Source organism: Equus caballus, unplaced genomic scaffold, assembly GCF_041296265.1.
Source record: "Equus caballus isolate H_3958 breed thoroughbred unplaced genomic scaffold, TB-T2T haplotype2-0000448, whole genome shotgun sequence".
NCBI classification, from domain to species: Eukaryota; Metazoa; Chordata; class Mammalia; order Perissodactyla; family Equidae; genus Equus; species Equus caballus.
Window position 1 is genome coordinate 378,191 of NW_027221892.1, and position 24,188 is coordinate 402,378.

At 38.4% G+C, this 24,188-nt stretch overlaps 1 protein-coding gene and 1 pseudogene across 1 annotated transcript in view; both read right to left on the bottom strand.

Annotated features, from left to right (window-relative positions):
* Positions 1-211: 211 nt before the first annotated feature.
* The window catches only part of LOC138922074 (large ribosomal subunit protein uL15m-like), a 79,079-nt gene continuing 55,102 nt past the window's right edge, over positions 212-24,188 (bottom strand). The window contains 6 exon segments of the mRNA XM_070258902.1: positions 212-2,163; positions 2,663-2,786; positions 5,274-5,439; positions 6,040-6,146; positions 6,148-6,198; positions 7,064-7,528. Coding sequence (XP_070115003.1) covers positions 1,829-2,163; positions 2,663-2,786; positions 5,274-5,439; positions 6,040-6,146; positions 6,148-6,198; positions 7,064-7,528 — 1,248 coding nt within the window. The 3' untranslated portion in view covers positions 212-1,828.
* LOC138922070 (ligand-dependent nuclear receptor corepressor-like protein pseudogene) lies at positions 12,836-14,740 on the bottom strand (annotated as a pseudogene).

Here is a 24,188-nt window from a genome sequence, read left to right on the forward strand (position 1 = left end):
CCAGATGGTGAATGGGAAGTTCCTTTTGATAGCGAAAGTACACAACTTTATTCCAAGTGGAGACAAAGGTTGGGGTTACAAGCTGAACAGGTGAAATCCAGTCACATTCGTCTCTCCATCTGACGTTGGGAATGGATCCAGAGAATGGAGATGATGGTTTCACCCAAGTATTTCCGCAATTAGGAGCTCCTTTATGAAATAAATGCATATCTAGCCAGGAAAATAGTCCATTTTTATTCTGGTCTCACGGATATGTACAGGAGAAGAAATTAATAGTAAAATGGTGTGTTCATACATTGTTGTAGACTTTCAAAATACATTTTTAAAAGAACAATTTAATGAAACACATTTATAGCACTTTTTCCATTCTTGAAACTTCCAAAAGTGACTTTTTTCAGATTGAAAACAAAAATGAATTTGCCTCAACTTTTGTTATACTGTTACTAATGAGCTCAGAGTGAAAATTATGTCTTAAAAACATAATAATAATATCTTAAACATAATAATGATAATCTTGAACATAATAAAGATACTATTAAACAGTTGTCTTAAATTTACCAAATAAATAGATGTGCTATTATAAGATAATACTATTCCTGTTGTTTCTCTATCTCTTTCAGGATCATATATGTAACTTCAAAATTAAATCGCCCCTTTTAATTTTCTCTTTTCCACGGCCCAATATTTTCTCACAGAACACAATGTGTTATTATCATCTACCCTAAGTCTATCCTATTGCGTTAGTAAGAAAAACCAACTTAATAGCAGCAGCAACGGATCAACGAGTATATAAAAGCTACGGTGCCTGGCAGCACATTGTTAAACCCTCTGTCATGTGCATTATGGGTACATCAGCCCTTTATGTTCTCACAGAAACATCTTTATATCTACAAGTTTTTGCTACAACTATTTACTTCTGTTTTCTAGCGTAGTACCATTCAAACTGCAATACCTGTTTTCATTACATTTTCCAGAATGCCTAGGTACGGTTTTTGAAAGCACATTTTAAAAAATGTACATTGAAAACTTCTATTATGATCTTTTTTTGAAGTAGTGCACCTTTTCTAAAGTATTTTTAATTATTTTATATTTATAAAAATATATTTTGTAAATATCAAGTACCCTATAAAATATATGTATATTATGTTATTTAAATAGAACCTAGAATACTTGACATTCAACAAATATATACTGAATGAATAACTTTTTTGATGACGTTGGCAGTCCTTAGTGGTTGGCTAATCAATTTCCATCCCCAAGGATGTTCTGCCTCTCCCATCTACCAACTGTAGAGGCAGGCATAGTTAAGTCTCAGTGCGTCAGCCTCATTGCCCTTAGAGGGAATCAAATGACACAGCTATGGATAATAAGATGTATATGAAAGTCTGCAAGGGGTGGTCATGAGAAAACTTTTGCTTCCTTATGAACAGGGCAGCTATAGCTTGAACCATTCTCCCCGCTTCTTCCTGCCCTTTAAGGTTATTCTTACTGGAGCCATGGTGATCATCTTAGGGTCTTGGGGAGAGGCCATGAGAATTGCAGATACAGAAACTGCAAGATTATTGAACTGCTATGGCTATTACCGTCACTACCAATTCTTCTTAGGTGATAAAAAATAAGAAAAAAACTAATTTGTTTAAGCCATTGCTAGGCAGACTTTCCTTGATAATGACTATGATAAGAAATAATACAATGACCAAGATGAAAGTATTATTGAGAGCCAGGTCGTAGACATCACTCAAACACAGTGACCGCACCAATTCTTTGTTTTATCGCATGGCCTCCTTTTCCAGTCCTCTTTTCCAACTCTGCTTTCTTGGAAGGGAATTCATGAGCTGTAATACTTGAGGACATTCTCCTCTGTAGGTTTCAGGATTTTCTTATCTGCCATATTCACCACCCGTCCAGGAGCAAGACCAAAGAAAATCTGCCTTGGGTCCTTTCGAGTAGTAACTTTGAAGAGTTCATCTTTAGTAACGTCAGGTAAAATATAACCATACTTCTGGGCGAGTTCAAGTCTTGCTTCAGGAAATTTGGCCGGATCCGCCAGGTCACCACGATTCTTTGCATCAGTATAATACGGCACCAGTGCTTCAGGTGCAAGCATTCGTTTTGGAATGGGTTGTCCACGCAGAAAGAATGGAACAGGTTTGCATAGAATTTCTAAAACAATTTTTAAATTAAAAAAAGAGAAAGGCAAATGTTGACTATTTTATTTACATGATGGTTTTCTTTTAATAATGGTATTTTATAATCATTAATTTTTAAATATGACCAAGATGAGAACTTAATTCCAAGAACTCTTTTAATTAAATAAGCTTGTTTTAAGTAAACAAATGGAAATGCTTAATTTTCAAAAGTTTGTATCTTGAAAGTCAGAGTTACTCCTGGGTTACCAACCATTAGTGAGTTTCTACACATAGGTAACATTGTATTTAAGCCCTGTGTTCAAAAACAAAAACAAAACCTTTTTATGACCTACTGGCTGAGGTCTATCAGAGGACAGAGCCCCACCAGCCACAGCACTAATAAGAAATCCTGAAACAGAAAACAGAGGTGTCCAAACGGCAAGTCAAACAGCCATGAGGACTTTTACAATCCTCACATGCAGCCAGCATGAGACAAAGAGGGAGAGAAGAAAATGACTGCGGAGCAAGCTTACCCAGACTTCTGGGATCACAGAAGGCTGTAGTAACGACACCACCACTCTCTTCGATTGCAGCAATGGCTAGTTCCGAAGCCAACTGTACTTCAATATTAACTTTCGCCTTAAAGGTATCAGCACCCTGTAACACGTCAAAATAGTCTGTGAGTAGCTAGCTTGGCTAAAAGTAAATTAACTATGGCAAGCTTCCTTTTTACACTGTGTTTCCTCCTCCAAAATGCCCACAATGTAACAGCAATTCCTACTTCAAAGACTTCTGCTTCCAGGTCCTATCAAATAACATCAAATTCTTTTACATTTTCTAGGCCCCCTTCTTTTACCAATTTTCCTTCCCTGTGAGCAGAGATGACTATATTTTCACTTGATGTATTTCGTAGACACCAATATAAGCACCCATTCCCAGTACTTCGGTAATAGTTGGCTGTTTAACCCTCATAACAACCCTATGACAGGATTATTGCTAAACCAACTTCACAGATGGGGAAACTGAAGCACAGATAGGTTAAATACCTTGCCCAAAATCACAAAGCTAGGATTCTAACCCAGACAGTCCAGCCACAGTATGTGTTCTTAACCACAACATTATGCTGTAGGATACAGATCATGACTTATCTTCCTATCCCTTAACAAGCAAGAGGCCAAGAGAAGGTTAAAGAGGGGGACGAGTGGGCTAGAATCAGCGAAAGAATAAAATATCTGAGCTTTGGAGGGGTCACCCCCTCTAAGAAAAAAGGGAGCAAAGGACAACAGAAATTCACTTTGCATTCATTATTGACTTTACTACAGCCTCTAAACTGACAGAAAATAAGTTTACCTTTCCCTACCATGGTCAACACTGAAAAATGTAGTCCTGAACTTTTTTAAGTTCTACTTTTGATCACTTTAGTTAGGATGTGCTATATTTTAATTTCAAAACAGATTCTGACAAAAATAAAAAGATGGCATCATTACCATTCTTTTTGTAGTGATAAGAATTTTTTCCTATTTTGGTGTGGTTGAAACAAGCTGGCTCCCAATCAAGTTCCTTTTATTAATTATGAACCTTTAATATATTTAAAAAATATTCCATCAATTCTAAGATACACTTTTTCCATCTATGATACCGACCTGCATTTTAATAATTATGGTACGTTTGACTCAATAAAGTAAGGTCTTGCCATATTATTTGTGATTTTTTTTTTTTTTTCTGCTGAGGAAGATTCACCCTGAGCTAACATCTGTTGCCCGTCTTTCTCTATTTTGTCTGCGGGTTGCTGCCAGAGCATGGCCGTCGACGAGTGGTGTGGGTCTGTACCCAGGAACTGAACCCAGGCCACAGAAGGGGAGGGCGCCAAACTTAACCACTAGGCCACAGGGCCAGCCCCTATAATTTGTGATTTTTAATTACTATTCCATAGATTGCTTGACCACTCCCCATCCTTGGACACTGGGGTTAGTTGCAGTATTTTAAGTATTATAAAAGCATTTTTAGGAATGTCTTTCTATCAGTTAGGTTTATTTTGTTTTTCCTTGAAAACATGTCTTTCCAAATTGGTAATTTTATGCTGAAGGATCAGAAAGTCTTATTATCCACTATTTACTACAAATCTGAAATCAATTTACAGCGCTGTAAACGATGTGGAACTGTACTTACACAACCACTGCCCTGGTGTCGTTTTCAGGATTATTTTTGTTAGTTTAATAGACACATACCTGTGAGTTGCTGGGATGCGCAGTTTAACAGCTGAAGAGGTCACGGATTTTTCCATGTCAATTTACATGTGCATTCCCTTATACACCCAGAGTAGGATACTGAGACTTAATCGCATATTTGGTAATCTATCTTCAAATCATCTTATTTGAAAATCCTTTATCCGTAAGGTTTACTTTTTCAAAGGAATCTAAAAGGTTTTTCCATAAACATATGCCTCCCTCTAGTGGACACTAAGTTACTCACACAGTTACATTACTGACAACAAGGAGGAGGAGCAGTTAATTAACAACACGTTTATTTGCTTATGAAATGCCTGGCCAATGTCTATAAATAGAAAAGTCCTTTACTGCGATTAGAATTGGATTTGATCCCTTTCTTCCATAAATACTGAGTTATTATCATGAGCCAATATTTCCAATATTGCAAACATAGGAATGAATCACAGTACCTGCTCTCAAAGAACTTACATCACACTGAGGAAGACAGTGAAAAATAAATGCATTACTTAGTAATAAATGTCAGGTGTTCATATATTCAAAGAAAAAATACTTCGGGCAGAGTAACGCAGACAGAGTACGACTGTGGGGGAAGCGGGTGGGGGCTGAGTGTTCCTTTATAAAAGAAAATCAAAAAAGACCTTTCTGATATTATCAGATCTGAACAGAGAACCAAAGGGAGGGAGGGAACAAGCTGAACGGACACACGGGAGAAGAGCATTCCCGGACCATGGGAACAGAGGCCCCTCGACGTGATCATGCTGGCTTTCTAAAACCACAACTGAGTATAAACACAATCACCACTATGTAATGGTTATAACAATTCAAAAGGGATAAAAACAAAGGAGGCAGAGTATAGATTATATGAAAATCAGAAATAGCCTCCTATCTAACTCCAAAAATACTAATCCAGACTTACCTCCTCTACCAGCTGGACACCATAATCCCTTTTATATGGCTGGATGGTCACACCTCTCCCATTGACAAGCTGGGTTAAGTCAATAGGCTGAGTAGGATCAACTCGACCCAAATCAATAAGACACTGCAGCCTGTTGAGACTCAAAGGCTGATACCGGCGTCTGAAGCTACAAAACAAGAAAGTAACAGTTGGAAAACTCAACTCTCTTCCTCTTAAGTTCTCCAAATCAACTTAAAAGTTTTGTTCTCTATTTTCCTCCAACAATTTAGATGGTAACAAAATAAGACCCTCCTGACTACAACAGAAACGTTATACTGCTTGATTTTTGGTAACGACACAAAACCAGTATTTCCTTTATTTTGCTAAAAATACTTTGCCTCTTAAGCATTTTACTTCACTCATTTACACAAATCAACAAACAAATTTGGGGAAAATTTAACCCACTATCTGAATTATGCATTAATGGAACTCAAAGTAACCATCGTAGTTGTCATTTATTGGGTAATCACAATGAGCCAGGTTTTTATATATATTATTGCTAAGCCTCTAAACAACCAGGAGAGCAGGCATCATTATCTCCATTTTGCAGGCTCAATGTCTGGGCTTTTTTCCCTGCTATTCCAAACTAATTGCACGACTAAAGATGCTTCAGAGGAACAGGGGCAAAAGTTTGCTTCAAAGTGACTATCAATTTCTACCAAGCTATTTTTTAGGTGATTCTCAGCGAAAAACAGGGCTTTCTACTTTAAAAAGCAGAACAACCTACCTATGTCCTTCATTAAACCCGTATTTTGGGATTTGTATGTAAAATGGAGTCTGGCCTCCCTCAAAGCCCAGTCGGGGCCGGGTTCCTCTCTGTCGTTCTCCTTTATCTGTCGCCTCTGCCACATCTTCTACCTCTTCTCCGCCCCCTCGGTCGTCTTTCCTAAAGGAAAGAACAAAGTTTTATGATCTACAGATGCCTTTTTATAAACTGTATCTCATCTTTTCGTTGTATATTTTTTGTTACACCATTTATTCATCCAACCAACCAGTACTAGCTAACACTACCTTGTGCCAAGCACTGTCCTAGCTGCTCTAGCGTCCAAACACTCTAAATCAGCATCTTTGCCTCTGAAGATGTACCTAATTCTTGCAACCAAAGTGCAAGCTGTGTTTCAAAGGCAAACTTCCAAGGATGGGATGGGGATAAGGGTTCTACAACAGGCTCGAACGGAAAAAAACCTAGAGTTAAACATCCACAACAAACAAAGCTTACATGATAGTTAAGAAATTCTATTTTGGAATTGTAAATATGTCATTGCTACCCATACATTATTTTATTTAAAGATTAATTTATAAAGAAAACATTTTTCTTAATTTACTTCCTGTCACTTCACGAAGGCAACGAACTGATTTTCAAAATTACAGTACGTCACCTAACAGCTTTTCTGGCTGTATTTAGTGATTTGAAGAGACATCTAACGGAATAAATCAATTCAACTCTTTCCCATGAAGCTATACTGGAAAAGTCCTTCATTTTAATTCCAATTTTGAACGGGACAATCATTTTGCAGTGCGACTTCGCTCCTACGCCCTAGCATAATTATGCTTTTAAGCATAAACCGTATTACGAGTTGACACCACGCGAGAAGATTTTCCTCTGCAGTTAAGGAGAACAGGGACTCAGAAACCCTACCTCCATCCCAATACCCTCTGGAGTAAGCAGTCCCCGGAAAGCGCGGGCAGTGCAGGGCCGCTTCCATCGCCCCGTGCGCCAGCGCTTGCCCGCAACGCCACCAGCCACTTACCAGTTTCCTGGAGCCCGGATTCGGCTTTAAGTTGGCCAGGCTAACCCGGGGCAGGGTCCGGAGCAGGTCCAGAGCCCTGGACCCACTGCCCTGCACCGAACCTGCCATGACCCCCCAGCAAGAGCCTCCAAGGGCACCGGGCCGCGTCGGAGCCCACGTGGTCTGGGGCGCTGCTTTACGGCTGCGGCCCCGCCCCTGTCGCAGTGCCGCGAGCGCGCCAGCGCCCTGGAATCCGGCAGCGGCTTCGGAAGCTTTAGAAGACTGACATGTCGGTGTTGCTCTGCCTTTTTTTTTTTTTGTAAATTCGCTGCGGATGTCTTCATGGTTTGAGAGATCGTGGCTTGAGCCCGGGCTTGAACGTCCGGTGTTCTCTTCCGCCACAGCAAACGCGCACTGCAAACGCTGCGGTCTGCGGTCCTCAAGAGGCAGCGTCTTCTCTGACCGCGCCGTGGAGAATGAGATAACCTGAGCGCAGAATTACTAATTTTGAATTTGGCTAATCAAACACAGTGAGATTAAACAATACTCAGAGTCCAGCTAGTAAAATGCCTGGCTAATACTAACCTGTGTAATGAAATTCAACCTACGCATTCCCATCAGTGTGCTTCTACGTCTACTGCATTGACCCACCGAGTCGCTGAGATACGAACTTCACTGAGCTGCTCGTGATGACAGGTGCCATAGGAGCGCTTGGCACGTGTCATCGCTGTGTTGTCAGCCTTATTCGATCAATAGCTTGTGGAGGTAGATGTTACTACCTTTTACGGACCGGGACGGTAAGGGTTGGCAAGGTCGGGTAGCTTGACCAAGGTCTCACAACAAGCGGCAGAGCCAGGACTCACACTTACACTGCCTCCTAGTAGAACAGTAGTGTTTCCTAGGATATAAAATTGAATATCTGCAGCATAGAACACATAACATTATTTTCAAGCTAAAAAATAGCTTCCCTATTTTTGTCTTAAGTGAATGTGGTATAGAAAACAAGGTTCCTTTCTTTTTCTTTCTCTTATTCTTTTTATATTTCACTTGTCTCGCTGGGGAGTTTTCTTTCTGGTTCCTCTTAGTGATCACAAATAGTGAAGGAGAGAAATTTTTGGAGGGGAGCTACTTCTATGTTTAATTAAACCCTTTTCAACTTATTTTAAAACAAGTATAAAATACTACAGAAAGAAAAATTTGCATTCATGCTTTATTTAAGCAATATTTATGAGCAAGACACTGAAACCTGTTACTGAAAAATATACGTGGATGAAGTCAAACAAGATCTCGCTCCCACGTTGTTTGAAATCGAGTAGGACAGACTTTCCCAAATTGAGTATTTTATAAAAGTTAAAAAAAAAAAGTACGTCTCTTGTGGACCTAATAATGCAAATTCAAGAAAAATACAGATATATGAGTTCTATAAAACAATGTGAAGATAAAGTCCAGACTCTATTTAGAAGTACAAAAGAAAATACTGAAAAAAAATAAGCTAGTTCCTGCCTTTAAGAGGTTTCACTTCAATATATTTCATAATCTTTTCTTTAGAATTTTCATACTTCTGAGAGGAAAATTACAAAATATGTTGCAAAATGTGCCCTCATCTACAGAAATATATACAATTTTTTTCTCTACCTAGAAAATCGTTTGCATTAAGTAATGAACTTTTGGATGAGTGTTAACACCAATAATGTTTCTCATGGAAAAAATGTGTATTGAATAAATGAGATACAGGAAATAAAAAACAATGTGCTGCATTTCTTGCAAGTAGATGCTCTTTGTTGTGTAGGTTATATAATGCTATTGGTGAACATCCGTTAATAATAGTGGAAATAACTGTTTGTAGTTAATTGTAGGCCGTTTGTTTATCCCATATCCAACATGTTGATGAAGCATATAAAACTGTCAAAATAATTTAATGAGTTTCATCTGTGTTTTAAGAATGTAGTTTAAGGTGTGTGGTGAATAAGTCATCAACCCTTACCTGAAGCCTATAGTTTTACATCATCATTATCACTGCATGATAATACTTACTAAGCACCCACCTGCTTGGGGTGTTGTGCTATACTCTGTTTAAATGATGTTAATGAGACCTTGCCATAAGAAAACATCTCAACAAGAGATTTAAAGTCCATCCTAATTCCAGTCCCAGTTGATAGTGACTACTGAATCATTACGTAAAAAGAATAAAACAAGCCCTGTAAAGATGGTGTAATTTGAAGTTCCTTGGGAAGGCCTCTTTCTCACACACTCCCAAATAATTTTCCCCTACCTATCCCAGTGCCTTAACAGTCTGCCAACAGAGATGAATTCTTTTGAGCTCATTATTTAGAGTTAAAATTCTCAAGGTGGGTAGAGAATGAGAGAGGGGGATGAAAATAAAAGGGGATAAATTTATCACATGAGGTACTTGGTATGAACCGTAATACTAATACACCGTGCAGTGAAGCATCTGATCAATTTAACCCTCTGTTTCTGAGATTAAAAAACAAAAACATGCATATAAAACTCTCCCATCTAATCTCCCTAAATGAGATCACACATTAAATAATATTTGGCAGGGATGGGAACAGGAGGAGGAAGGGAATTTCAGTTATTAGATTATTACTGATTTTTACCATGAGCCAAAACCAAATCATTTTTATTTTTTATTTATTTTTTAAATTTAAGTGCAAAAGCACTGAAGAGCTTTACTACAAATTACAACCTAGAAACACGTTAACTGAACAATTAAAATTCATACAATCAGATTTAGATATATAACAACACAAAGTAGGAACAGAATTACAGTACAACACAAGACAGATACATGAATTCATTAGAAAATATTGTAATAAATAATTCATGAATCATAGAGCAATTGATTTATGCATAAATATAACTAATTGCCTAACAATCAGTTTATATTAACAAAATCTGTCAAAATCAAGGCAGCCAGAGTTTTACTAAATTACTGTGACAATGGAAATACTGCAATTAAAAAACAAATACAAGTATTTGTACTGTAAACAACTAAAAAAATCAGTCTCACTAAAGTTAGTATACAATTTAATATAAAATTATCATTAGCTACCAGAAATGGTTTAAACAACTTTACTGAGCAGTAGTTTTCTAAAAACAGAGGCACCGTTTTTTCTTTTCCTTCTTTTTTTTTTAAAATATAAAATACTTGAGGAACATTCAAATAAGTAGAAAGCACATAATGGTTGCTTTCACCTTCATTAAAAGTCTGCTGAAACTGGATTTTTCAGAAAATTGTCAATTAATAAGTAATAACTGGTAACTAAATTTATAAAGTACTTTGAAAGTTTAACATAGAGAATATCTTAATGGAATCACTGGGGGGAAGGGGAAGCCATAAATTTCCCTGCCTTTCCAAGTTTGTATGATCAAAAGTGAACTCAGTAACTAGAAACATTTTGTTTCTTTTAAAAGTTAGGAGTTGGGGGCTGGCCCCGTGGCCGAGTGGTTAAGTTCGCGCGCTCCACTGCAGGCGACCCAGTGTTTCGTTAGTTCGAATCCTGGGCGCGGACATGGCACTGCTCATCAGACCACGCTGAGGCAGCGTCCCACATGCCACAACTAGAAGAACACACAACGAAGAATATACAACTATGTACCGGGGGGCTTTGGGGAGAAAAAGGAAAAAATAAAAAAATCTTAAAAGTTAGGAGTTGATCATTACCTACAAACTATCAAAAAATATTTAATTTACTATTTCTGACCAAAAATAAATAATACAAGTACTAAAACGCGGCAAATTAACTATAATATTACCTATAAAACTACGGAGCACTGTGAAGTCAATAGCAAAATGATCCCTGATTTTATGAATCCTGTCAAGTTTTTGGTCAGGTCATCTTTTAAATGATATAAAAGTGTTCTGTAAGTATCCCTTTACTATAAACTTCTCAATCAATTTATTAATGTAAATATAGTGTGAGGAATAAAAAAGCTCAATACAATATAAATATTATGTAATGCCTTCAAGCCCCCAAATTTTTGCAAGTAAAATTCTGTATAAAGAGGTCAATAAAATTGTGTTGAAACATTAACTTTGCTTTTCACTGGGGGCGCGGGGGGCGGGGAGGGGAAATACATTAAATCATCCAAGTTCTGGCCCTCACAAAATATGGCTTAATTCTTTAAAAAGAAAGATGACCCTGACATCTGCTGTTTTGCAATCTATTATGTATACTTTCTTGGGGGAATAAAAAAGAGCGAGAGGATTCATACCCTAGCATGCAGGTAACATTAATTGCTGAAGAGGGTTCAGTATAGATTGAAGAGACCAAATATCTACTTGGTTGTGTATTTCCCTCTCTTCAGTTTCCTTATACATATGTAAGCAGTTTTTCAATGTAATAGCTGAAAATCTCTTTAGTATTACATGTATATGTGATTATTAGATACACACAAACACAAGTGTAAAAACACAAGTATTTGACAAGGTGCACTTATTTTTTAAATTCAGCTTTAAGTATTCCTTTTGGACTTAGGAAAACTGGCTTAGAAAAATGATCAGAACCTGACTTTTAACAGAGCAAAGGGGCACTCGGAGAACTGTGAACATATGAAGCAAATCCCCAATCTTTATATGGAGGCACATGCTTTATAACATTTTACCACTAAAACGGCATACTCCATAAATCCAACATGGATACTCTGAACCACATTTTAAAACTGCTATATAAAAATTACTGGTCTCTTTTATGAGGCTAGTAAAAGTTAAAATGCACTGCCCAGCTTCTAACTGCCCAATTAGTAGAGTTTACATTACTGAAAGTTCAAAACAGCTTCAGTGTGAAATATCTGTAAATCCATTTAAGACCCTGAACAAACTGCAAATTTGGTTATTAGCAAAATGATAATGTATCGCCCACCAAAATGAAATCTGTAATTCATTTTTGATAAACTGAAAATGTTTTGAAATGTCACAGCAGCAAATATATTAAAGTTACACTGAGGTTTTTCAATAGTAGGAGTCTATCACAATCCTTAAAATTTAAAGTAGTCATAACATCAACCAACCAGCACATTTAAACCAAAATGATCATTCTCAAGCTTTTTCTGTGCCCATTATAAACATGCTCTAAGTTGCATTCCAACTTTCTTTTCTAATCTTACACATTAGCTTATTTTTCAAATGAAAAACAAAATTAAATTATTTTAATAATTAAATTTAAATTACTTTTTGTTCTTAGTATTCCATCTTATATTAAAGGATTTTATAGCTCCTGGGGTTAACAATGTGTCAGTTTTTTTCAAAAAGTGTATACCTTATAAACTCCAACTTCCTGCTACAACAACTGTTAAATGATAAATATTAAATTTCATTATACATATCATTTAAGGTTTTCTTGTCTATTCCTGGTGGATGCACTTGAGTGCATTTCATATTTCATAGAATGCACTGTAGTGTCCTAATACTGTATATATTAATTTTTCTTAGTATGGAGATAGCTGCGTATTTAAACTCTGATTGGTTGGTTGACGTACTTACAGTAACTCTAAGTATGTTAGGTAAAAATGTTTAAAAACTATTAATATCATATTTCCATTATAAGATGGTTTAACTGAATGGCTGGGGTGGTCTTTCACCTATAAAAATGTTTCACTTGACAATTACTTGTTTTCCCACAACGCTTTATGCTATTGACTACTAAAGAAAACCTCAATCTTTTTCACCTATTTATACAAGGATTAAATACAAACTATCAGAATTAAGTAAGCAACTATATAATTCTGTCCACAGTGAAAACCCTGAATAAAACTTTTTTTCAAAAGGCATGTAAGTGGTTTTTCAACTGCAAAATTTCATGTCTCCTGTCAGAGTGAGCATCTGTAATTCCCACGTGTGTGTATATAGACACACAAACACACACCTGTGCACATACACACACACACACAAACACACGTACAAACATTTTCCTAACAAGTAATCTACACAGGCTTGCTGCTGTTTTTGCAGCTGCCAGTCCCTGAATCTGTCATATTATATAACCCAGTGTCTGGTACTCGGAGTTTCTTCGGAGGAGGAGTCTTCAGTGTTCCAGATCTTTCTTTTACCTTGTATTCTAAAGTGCCGTGAGGTACCCCATAAATTCCTTGTGCTTTGGAAGCACTCATTTTGCCACTCATTACCATTGCAATAGCCTCTTCCATTATTTCATGATCATACTGCCGATAACGGCCACGTTTTTTCCTGGGCTGCTTATTATCTTTTCGATCCAATCCATCTTCAGTATTTTCAGAGGTTCCATCAACTGTTCCATTTTTAGAATTAAGACACAAAGGAGAGAGGTCCCCGGGTAGAAAGTAAGAGTCAACACTTGAGTGAGTTACGGGCCCAGAACATTCTATTTTCTTCTGTTTAGGGAGTATATTTTTCAGTTTTTGGAGAGCTGATCCTTCTAGGACTGGAGAGGTTTTGGAAACTTGATACATAACATCCAGCAGACCAGGACCATCAGGTTGTGGTTTTGAAACAGAACTTACTCGTAGTTGAGGAATTTTTAACTGTACAGTAGGACGTGAAGTTTCATATTGTAGGCTTTCATTTTTTTCTTTAAATTAGATTGAGTTTACTTTTTTCTGTGCGCTCTGCTTGAGCTCTTGCCCACAGGGCTACTTTATGCAGCACTGCACAAGTTTCTTTACTGTCTTTATATGAGTAACTATCACTGAAATCTCGAGCTTTGTTTTTAAAAGATGCAGGCTTCCCTGCTGGTAAGGCTTCTAAGTGGAGAAGTAAAGTTTTTTGAGGTATGCCTGCTTTATTTCTGTCCAGTGCTCCAGACTGAATGTCTTTCAAAGCTTTTGAGAGCAAACCATCTGCAAACTCAGCACTTCTCTCCACATAGTCCTCTCTGTTTCTCTGTAGTCTCCCAGCCATTGAATTTTCAGAAGAAGGATCGCATACGGACGACTCTTCAGATTTTATGCTGGTTTTCTTTGTAGAGAGATCTAACACTCCATCCCCTTGCTGAGTATTTTGTTCTTGCATTCGATTCACAGTGAGGTCTAAGGGGCCTTCCTGTTCTTCCTGAAGGGAGTTTTCTGCTTGATTCATTTGAATACTTTTACATATTAGACTTGGTCCAATTGAACCATTTCTATTCTCTTGAATTTTACCACTTTTTGAAATATACTCAATTGCAAACTGACGTATCATCTTTTTCATTAATTCCTGAGCAACTAGGGGAATGTTAGGATCACAGTTCTGAGGAAGGTCTTTCTTTCGAAAGAGTGCATTTAGCTAATTTTCTGCTTGGCATTCAGTCTTTCAGTGTTGGACTGGCCCTGAGATGACAGTTCCTCTGTTGGTGTTGACTGTGAAGAATCAAGAGATGGTAGACAATCCTTCAAATAAACTCAGGGCTCTTCGTAGCCGTGGTCCATAAAGCCCTTCTAAAATACTCTCAAAACCTACACAGTGCATGAGACGGTGGCGCCAAGAGTCGAGTTCCCGCCGGCATCCTCTCCTCTCCGCCGCGCACCGAGGGCTCCGGCACCGGGCGGCGAGGGCAGCGGCCACTCTCTCTCTTCCCTTGTCCATCCGCGTCCCGCGTCACGCGCCCTCATTTACATACGAGCGGCGCAGGCACGAGGCAGGGGCGCGAGCCCCGGAGCGCCAAAAACAAATCATTTTAAGAATGAGACCAAGAATAGACTCATTTTGTAGTGATCAAAGTTGAGGAGCAGAAAACAACCAGAGATGTGCTTTTCCTCAGTGAAGGCGGCAGGAAGCCAGGGGCAGGAGGGCAGTGAATCCCTTTGATACTGGGAGAAAACCAATTCCGAGAGAGCCAATCAGAGGGCACGGGAAGGGGCTGGAAATAAATGTCACCTCGACAAAACCTACCCAGTTGTATCAAAGCTTGGCCCTGACTTCAAGGCCTTCATTCGCAGTTAAATAGTTTCTGTTTTAATTTTATTAAAGTATACTAACGCATACATTTGTTATGAAAAAAATCAAGTCATACAAAATAATAATGAGGGACAAAAGTTCTCCACAGGCAATTACTTTTCACTTTGTTTTTTATTTCTTCCGGTGACTGCCTCCATATTTATAAATTAAAGGATCTCAATCACTAATTGTTTTATCAATTTTTGACATTGTGGATTCACTTATGACAGGTGAGGATTTAGATAATTTAAACTATTTCCTCTTAGTATTTTAGTTATTTTATGATAAACCGTATAATTTAAATAAGGTAAGTACTTCAAACATCTGTTTTTTTGGATTTTCAACTTTCAAAATTATACATTAGCTCCTCACTCTGTGCGAGATGAAGATACTTACACACCTAACCTCTCACACTTCTTTGCTCCTTCTACTTGCCAACTTCTGTTAGCTATATATTTTCTTTAACATTGTTATAGATTATAATGTACTTATACACTTTAAGTGATCATTTAGGGTAAATAAGAAGCTACAACAATCACTGTATTTGCTCTCTCTAGAACACTTTTCATTATTGCCCTCTTTCCTGGCCACAAAGAACTGGCTTTCAGGTTGACAAGCTTTCTTTAAATTCCTGATCACAAACCTTAAGCTGGTCATCCTTTTCCAGGGTTTTAGAAAACTTACTTTTTCACTCTCCGCGATGACTATTTTGTATGTTCTCTCTTGGCCAATGATTTTCCTTTACACTTCAGAAAAAAGTCACGAGATAGGGAACTTCTCCCACATCCCACCACTAAATGTACAATCCTTCCTACAACTGCATTTATCTTCTGCATCATATTAAAGAGAAGGAAGTGGCTTTTCTTCTGTTAATCTTCAGTCTTTCCAGCTGTGATCTGGACTCCTATGTCTGCTACCCACTTAGGGGTTTAGTTGTTTTCCTTATCCCCTCTCTTTACTGCATCATCAATCTCTCCTCAGGCTGGATGGTCTCTTCATCATAAAAAATGTTGTAATATCGCTCATCTTAAAAAAACAAAGACAAAACACCACTTTTCTTTACCCCGTAATCCCTCTAGCTGAGCCTATTTCTCTGCTTGCTTTCATAGCAAAACTTCTTGAAAGAGTTCTACGTGGACTCTCTTTTCCTCCTCTTTGATTCATACGTTTTCCTATGAATAACCTCCATATTGCCAAATCTGATAAGAAATGCAAATCAAAATCACAATTGAGATATCACCTCACAAATGTTAGGATGACTATTACCAAAAAACAAAAAATGGCAAGTGTTGGCAAGGATGTGGAGAAATTGGAACCCTTGCACACTGTCGATGGGAATGTAAAATCGTGCAGCCACTATGGAAAACAGTATGGAGGTTCCTCAAAAAATTAAAAGTAGGGGCTGGCCCAGTGGTGTAGTGGTTAAGTTCAGCTCTCTCCGCTTCTGCAGCCCAGGTTTGCAGGTTCAGATCCCGGGTGCAGACATACACCGCTTGTCAAGCCATGCTGTGGTAGCAACCCACATATAAAATAGAGGGAGATTGGCACAGACGTTAGTTCAAGGCCACTCTTCCTCAAGCACAAAGGGGAAGATTGGCAGCAGATGTTAGCTTAGGGCCAGTCTTCCTCAAAAAAAAGAAAAATTAAAAATAGAGGCTGGCCTGGTGGTATAGTGGCGAAGTTCATTCGCTCCACTTTGGCGGCTGGGGTTTCATGGGTTCAGATCCCAGGTGTGGGCCGACACACCATTCATCAAGCCACTCTGTGGTGGCATCCCACGTACAAAAAATAGAGGAAGACTGGGGCCAACCCGATGGCATAGTGGTTAAGTTCGTGTGCTCCACTTTGGCGACCTGGGGTTCGGAGGTTCAGATCCTGAGCATGGACCTAGCACCATTCGTCAAGCCACACTGTGAAAGCATCCCACATACAGTAGAGGAAGATTAGCACAGATGTTAGCTCAGCGACAATCTTCCTCAAGCAAAAAGAGGAAGATTGGCAACAGGTGTGTTAGCTCAGGGTCAATCTTCCTCACCAAAATAAACCACATTAAAATAGACTACCACATGATCCTGCAATTCTACTCCTGGGTATATATGCAAAGACTTGAAATTAGGATTGTGAAGAGATATCTACACTCCCACATTTATTGCAGCATTATTCACAATAGTCAAGATATAGAAACAACTCAAATGTCCATCAATAGTCAAGTGGATAAAGAAAATGAGGAAAATGCGAGATAGACACACAATTAAACATTATTCAAACTTAAAAATTAAGGAAATACTACCATTTGTAAAAGCATAGATGGACCCGGAAGATATTATGCTAACTGAATACCATTCACAATCGCAACAAAAAGAATAAAATACCTCGGGGTAAATTTAACCAAGGAAGTGAAGGACCTATATAATGAAAATTGCAAGGCCTTTCTGAGAGAATTGGATGACGACATAAGGAGATGGAAAGACATTCCATGTACATGGATTGGAAGAATAAACATAGTTAAAATGTCCGTTCTACCTAAAGCAATCTACAGATTCAACGCTATCTCATCAGAATCCCAATGACATTCTTTACAGAATTAGAACAAAGAATCCTAAAATTTATATGGGGCCACAAAAGACCCCGAATTGCTAAAGCAATCCTGAGAAAAAAGAACAAAACGGGAGGCATCACAATCCCTGACTTCAAAACTTACTACAAAGCTACAGTAATCAAAACAGCATGGTACTGGTACAAAAACAGGTGAACAGATCAATGGAATAGAATTGAAAGCCCAGAAATAAAACCACACATCTATGGACAGCTTACCTTCGACAAAGGAGCTGAGTGCATACAATGGAGAAAAGAAAGTCTTTTCCAAAAATGGTGCTGGGAAAACTGGAAAGCCACATGTAAAAGAATGAAAACTGACCATTCTTTTTCACCATTCACTAAAATAAACTCAAAATGGATCAAAGACCTAAAGGTGAGACCTGAAACCATAAGGCTTCTAGAAGAAAACGTAGGCAAGTACACTCTCTGACATCAGTATTAAAAGGATCTTTTCGGACACCATGTCTTCTCAGAGAAGGGAAACAACAGAAAGAGTAAACAAATGGGACTTCATCAGACTAAAGAGCTTCTTCAAGGCACATGAAAACAGGATTGAAACAAAAAAAACAACCCACTAACTGGGAAAAAATATTTGCAAGTCATATATCTGACAAAGGCTTGATATCCATAATATATAAGGAACTCTCACAACTCAACAACAAAAAAATCAAACCACCCGATCAAAAAATGGGCTGGAGACATGAACAGACATTTCTCCAAAGAAGATATACAGATGGCTAATAGGCACATGAAAAGACGCTCATCATCGCTGATCATCAGGAAAATGCAAATGAAAACTACACTGAGATATCACCTTACACCCATTAGAATGACAAAAATATCTAAAGCTAATAGTAACAAATGTTGGAGAGGTTGTGGAGAGAATGGAACCCTCATACACTGCTGGTGGGAATGCAAACTACTGCAGCCGCTATGGAAAACAGTATGGAGATTCCTCAAAAAACTAAAAATAGAACTACCATACGATCCAGCCATTCCACTACTGGGTATCTATCCAAAGAGCTTGAAGTCAGCAATCCCAAAAGTCCTATGTACCCCAATGTTCACTGCAGCATTATTTACAATAGCCAAGACATGGAAGCAACCTAAGTGCCCATCAACAGATGAATGGATAAAGAAGTTGTGGTATATATATACAATGGAATACTACTCAGCTGCAAAACAGAACAAAATCATCCCATTTGCAACAACATGGACGGACCTTGAGGGAATTACGTTAAGTGAAATAAGCCAGTTAGAGAAGGATAATCTCTGTATGACTCCACTCATAGGAGGAATTTAAAAATGTGGACAAAGAGAACAGATTAGTGGCTACCAGGGGAAAGGGGGGGGTGGGGGGCGGGCACAAAGGGTGAAATGGTGCACCTACAACACGAATGACAAACATTAATGTACAACTGAAATCACACAAGATTGTAACCTATCATTAACTCAATAAAAAAAAAGATATTATGCTAACTGAAACAAGTCAGTCACAGAATGACAAATATAGCATGATTTCTCCTATAGGAGGTATCTAAAATAGTCAAACTTAGACAAGCAGAAAATAGATTGGTGGTTGCCAGGGGACGGGAGTGGGGAAAATGGAGAGTTGTTGTTCAGCATCAAGTTTTAGTTATGCAGGATACATAAGTTCTAGAGATCTACAACATTATAAACTTAAGAGGATAAGTCTTAGGTTAAATGTTCTTCCCACACACACACACAAAAGCAAAGGGACGTAAGAAATCTTTTGGAGGTGATGGATATATTTATTACCAGGATTGTGGTGATGGTATCATGGGTGTAAGCATATTGTCCAACTTCATCACAATGTATACATTAACTATGTACAATTTTTTAATGTTAATTATACCTCAATAAAGCTGAAAAAAATATAAACTCTCTGTTCTCTTAAATGAGTTCTTAGCAGCATTCAAAGCAGTTGAGCACTTGCTCCTTGAAATACTTTTCTTGTTGGGTTTCTGGATAGCCCATGCTTCTCTCACTTTTAGTGGCTCCTCTTATACTATCTAACCCCTAAATGTTGAAATCTATTTTTCCTATGCAGGTGATGGGGTTCAGGGCATGCCCACACCCCCGCCCCGCCCACCGCAAGATGCACCACTCTGGTATGTGGATTATTTCAAGCTGAAGAAAATAAAGGCTCAGAAGACTCAGGAAGAACATTCCACCTTCTCCCCAACTGACTAAAAGAAATTTAAAATAAAGGCCAGTCCCCAGGACAAGCCATCACCTTAGATAACTCTGGGTATCTGGTAGACTGGGAGGATCCTTGCTAAGCCCATTCTTATCAAAGTTCTATTTACCAAACATTTGCTTTTCCATTTCCAGGAGTTGCCTTCCTCCCCTTTGAAGCTCCAAATCACTACCCCCAACATCCTCCTTGTCTGTAGCTGAAGAAATTTAAACAGGCAGCCTCAGCCAGATGACTGAGTTACTGTTTCTCCTGAGTTTCTCCCATGTATACATGCTATTAAACTTTGTTTGATTTTTCTCCTGCTAACCTGCCTTTTAAATTATTTGACCAGCCATAAGAACCTTAAGAAAAAGGGGTGGGGGAGGAATTCTCCCACTTCCCCAACACAGGTGATCTTAAATGGTTTATAAATTCTCAGGTTTATATCTGCATCCCAAATCTGAGTTCAACTTGTTTGTATTGACAAATAAAAATGGCAAGCAATAGGATATATTGGAGAATATGAGGAAGCCATTTGGTGTAAACCTAATTCGGCCTCACCTTGTCTTTCCAAAAGGGCCTGACCGTGGCTGTTGAGCATGCATTGTATATCTGCTTTAGATATTCCCTATGGCAAGAACAAAGGCCCTTGAGATAAAGGTGCAACTTCCCTCCCTCTCCCAAAGTTGGCATCTCCTTAAGGCTTAAGCGTCTTTCCTTAGGCTAGAAACTGATTGCTGTGCTCACCTGTGACTGCCCAGCTCGAGACAACAGACTTGCCTCCTGCTACGCCCTCTGAGATAGCAGACCCACTACCTGCGGTGTCCATCAAGAGCTGTGCCGACAGGGCAATCTTGTGACTATTGTGGGAGGGACATTTCAATCATATGTGAAACGTCCTGCTTGGCGGTATATAACCACTCTGTACACCTCACTTCTTTGGTGCCCTTTCTTCCTGTGGGAAGAAAGGCCCCGGGCCATGGTCCTCAGATTTCAGCTCAGAACAAATTCACCCAAATTTTCGTTTATAGATTGGTTATAGATTATTTTCATGGACAGTATCTAGCTGTTTAATTGATATCTTGACTAGGATGTCTTCATAACATAGTCAGAAGGAAATTCTAGATATCCAACTCTCTGCCACAGTCCCCCCAAAGTGCTCTTCCCTTATATTCCCCATCTCATTAAATGGCACCTCCATTTATCTAGTTATTAAAGCCAGCAACCTAAGAGTCTTCTTGATGCTTCTCTTCCCTAATTCCCACATAAACAAGACCTATCTTTTTGATCTGCAAACACCATACTTGTTCAACCCCCCTTTATCTTGCCTAGAACAATGCTAGAGTTTACTGACTGATCTACTTTCACTTCCACTGTTGCCCACTTCCAGTCCATTCTCCAAAAGTAGTCAGAGTCTCATTACCCTTCAGTGACTTCACATTGCACTTACCATGGCCTGTAAAAATCAGGCTAATCTGATTCTTTCATGTCTCTCTATCCTCAAAGTGCTGGGAATACTGCAGTGAATGAAACAGGCAAGTCTTCTATTCTCATGGAGTATTCTGGGGGCTTTTTTTGGCAGGGGGTGGGGAATAGAATAAAGAAGTGCAGATAAATAAAACCATTTCTGAAAGTAAAGAGTACTATGAAGACAATTAAACAGGGGATTGTGTTAGACAGCAACTGATATTTGCGGTGGGTTTTAGACTGCGTGGTCAAGGATTGCCTCTCTGAAGGGACATTTGAACTGAATGATACAAAGGAATTTTTAGCACTTTCTCAGCAAAGGTTTATTTCTTGATTGTATCATAATCTCATCAAGGATCATCTGGGAACTCTAGTTTTTATCTAATTCCAGGACCCAGGCTGAGAGAGCAGCCACCAAACTGAAACTTGCAGGTTGCTGTGACAAAAGGAAGTAAGATTCTGAAGGGCCTCACACCAGCAATGAAAAGCTCTAGTCTGTAAGTGACACAGATTTCTTCCACCTATACTTTATTAACCAGAACTATTCACATGACCCCACCCAAACCAAGAATCTGGGAATCGCAGTCCTACCACGTCCTGGAAGGCAGAGAATGAGAAATATTCGGAAAACATAATTAACTACTACTATAGTCCTTCATGTTCACAGGGGAAAATATAAAGGAGGGAAAGTCATAGATACATGCATGGTAGTGGCAGGAGTTCTCCTACAACTGTGCAAGGCCATTAGAATTGCTAGTTCTGGTTCCTCTGGGAGGCATATGGTAGAAACAGAAGACAGTTTGGTGAAGCTTTCCGAGTCTTGCTGCTATCTGATCCCTCTAATACTGAGGAAATGGTTTCTTACTGTTTTGCAGACCTGGAAGAATGAATCCACAGAATGTGACCTCATTGTCCCTACTCAGGATTCTAGTTTGCTCACTTCAGTCAAGGTGCCTTAAACTTTTCTAAAAGTCAAGAACAGTCTGGAAATACATATATTCTCCATATCAACTTCTCAGAGCAAAAATCAAAGAAATGGGCACAAGACCGGCTCAATGTTTTTTATGAATGATTGATAATATTAATTTGAAGACTATTTCTTACATATTATACATCCATTTGTAGAGGGAGTAAAAGGTTATAGACACCACTAAGACATACCTGCTTTTTCTTCTAGCATTTTCAGTTTGTCTTTTTAAAAAACTTAATCCTTTGTTCTGTTTGAAATCTTTCAATTGTGAAATATTTCAGGACTGATATTAAATGTGACTAACACTAAGCCAAATACCTATGTGCCCAATACCCAGCTTATGAAATAAAATATTATAAAAATAGTCATAGGTCTTGTTTTTGCACGCTTTTTGGTGAGGAAGATTGGCCCTGAGCTAACATCTGTTGCCAAGCTTCCTCTTTTTTGTCTCCCAAAAGCCCCAGTACATAGTTCTATATCCTAGTTATAAGTCATTCTAGTTCTTCTATGTGGGAGGCTGCCACAGCATGGCTTGATGAGCGGTGTGTAGGTCTATGCCGAGGATCCGAACCAGCGAACCCCAGGCCGTGGAAGTGGAGAGCATGAACTTAACCACTCGGCCATGGGGATGGCCCCCTATAGGTCTCTTTTTATACCTAATCACATTCCTCTTTCTCCCAGCTTCCCCAGAAGTAACCACTATTCTGAATTTAGAATTTATCCTTCTTGTGCTTTTCTTTGTACTTTTACTACATCTGTATGTATCTGTTATCAATATGTAGTATTTTTGAGATTTGGGGTTCTAGCAATGATGGGGTAAACACAACTGGATTAAAAAGAAAACAACAAGACTTATCCTCCCACCACACACAACTAAGAAACCGGACAAAACATACAGTGGTTTCCAGATATTAGACAACAGTCAGTGAAAGATAATGATCTCTGAGAGAAATGAAACAAAAGATGTGAGCCATATTATTGCCCCAGCTTACAGCCTGGAGAGAATTTTTAGGCTATGTGCAGGCAGGAAGTACCCAAACGGAGCCTGCTGGTTCCAGGAGCTAAAGATACAGAGCTCGTACAAGGAAATCTTATGAGCATTTATGGGATGAAGTATGAGAGAAGACAGATCTGCGCAGGAAGAGCTCCAAATGAGTACTGATCAATGCAGGTGTGTGAGGAAACTACTCAAGGCCAGTGAAAGACCATGAGAAAGATTCAAGTATAGCCATCCCAGAACTCACACAGGGCTGGTAATACTCTATATTCCCACTAGCCAAATAAAAAAAACCTCCTAATACAAGGACATTCTCAAGAGGGTATCACATCAGTGTTGGGACCAAATTAGTCCTATACTAAAAGTTGTACTGGATCCACCTAACAAAGCAAGAAAGCAAGCCTCAAAATGGCAGAGTTGATTACAAATGGCTTAACTGAATCTCAAAACAAAGCCTGAAAATATTTTAGAAAAAAAATACAGAAACTCCAACAACTAAGAAAATAAAATTCACACTATGTGGCACTTGACAAAAAAAAATTACCAGATATGCAAGAGACAGGAAAATAAGACCTAAAATGAAAAGAAAAATCAATCGATATGAACAGACCCAGAGATGACAGAAATAGTTGGCAAGAATGTTTAAACACTTAGTATAAATATAGTTCATATGTTCAAGAAGGATGAAAGATGAGCATTTTAAGGAGATATGGAAGATGTAAAAGAAATCTATTCCTCAGCAATATGAATTTACTTAACACTACTGAATTGTGCTACACTCATAAATGGTTAAGATGGTATATTTTATATTTTTAGCATGGTAAAAGAACCTTTGTTAATCTAAAAGGAAACAAACAAAACAAACCACAAATAAACATCTAGAAGTGAAAATACAATGTCTGAGAAGAAAAACAGTATGGTTAAAATTATCAACAGGTTAGACACTGTAGAAGAAGATTAATGAACTTAAAGACAACAGAAATCATCTAAAATGAGAGAGAGGAA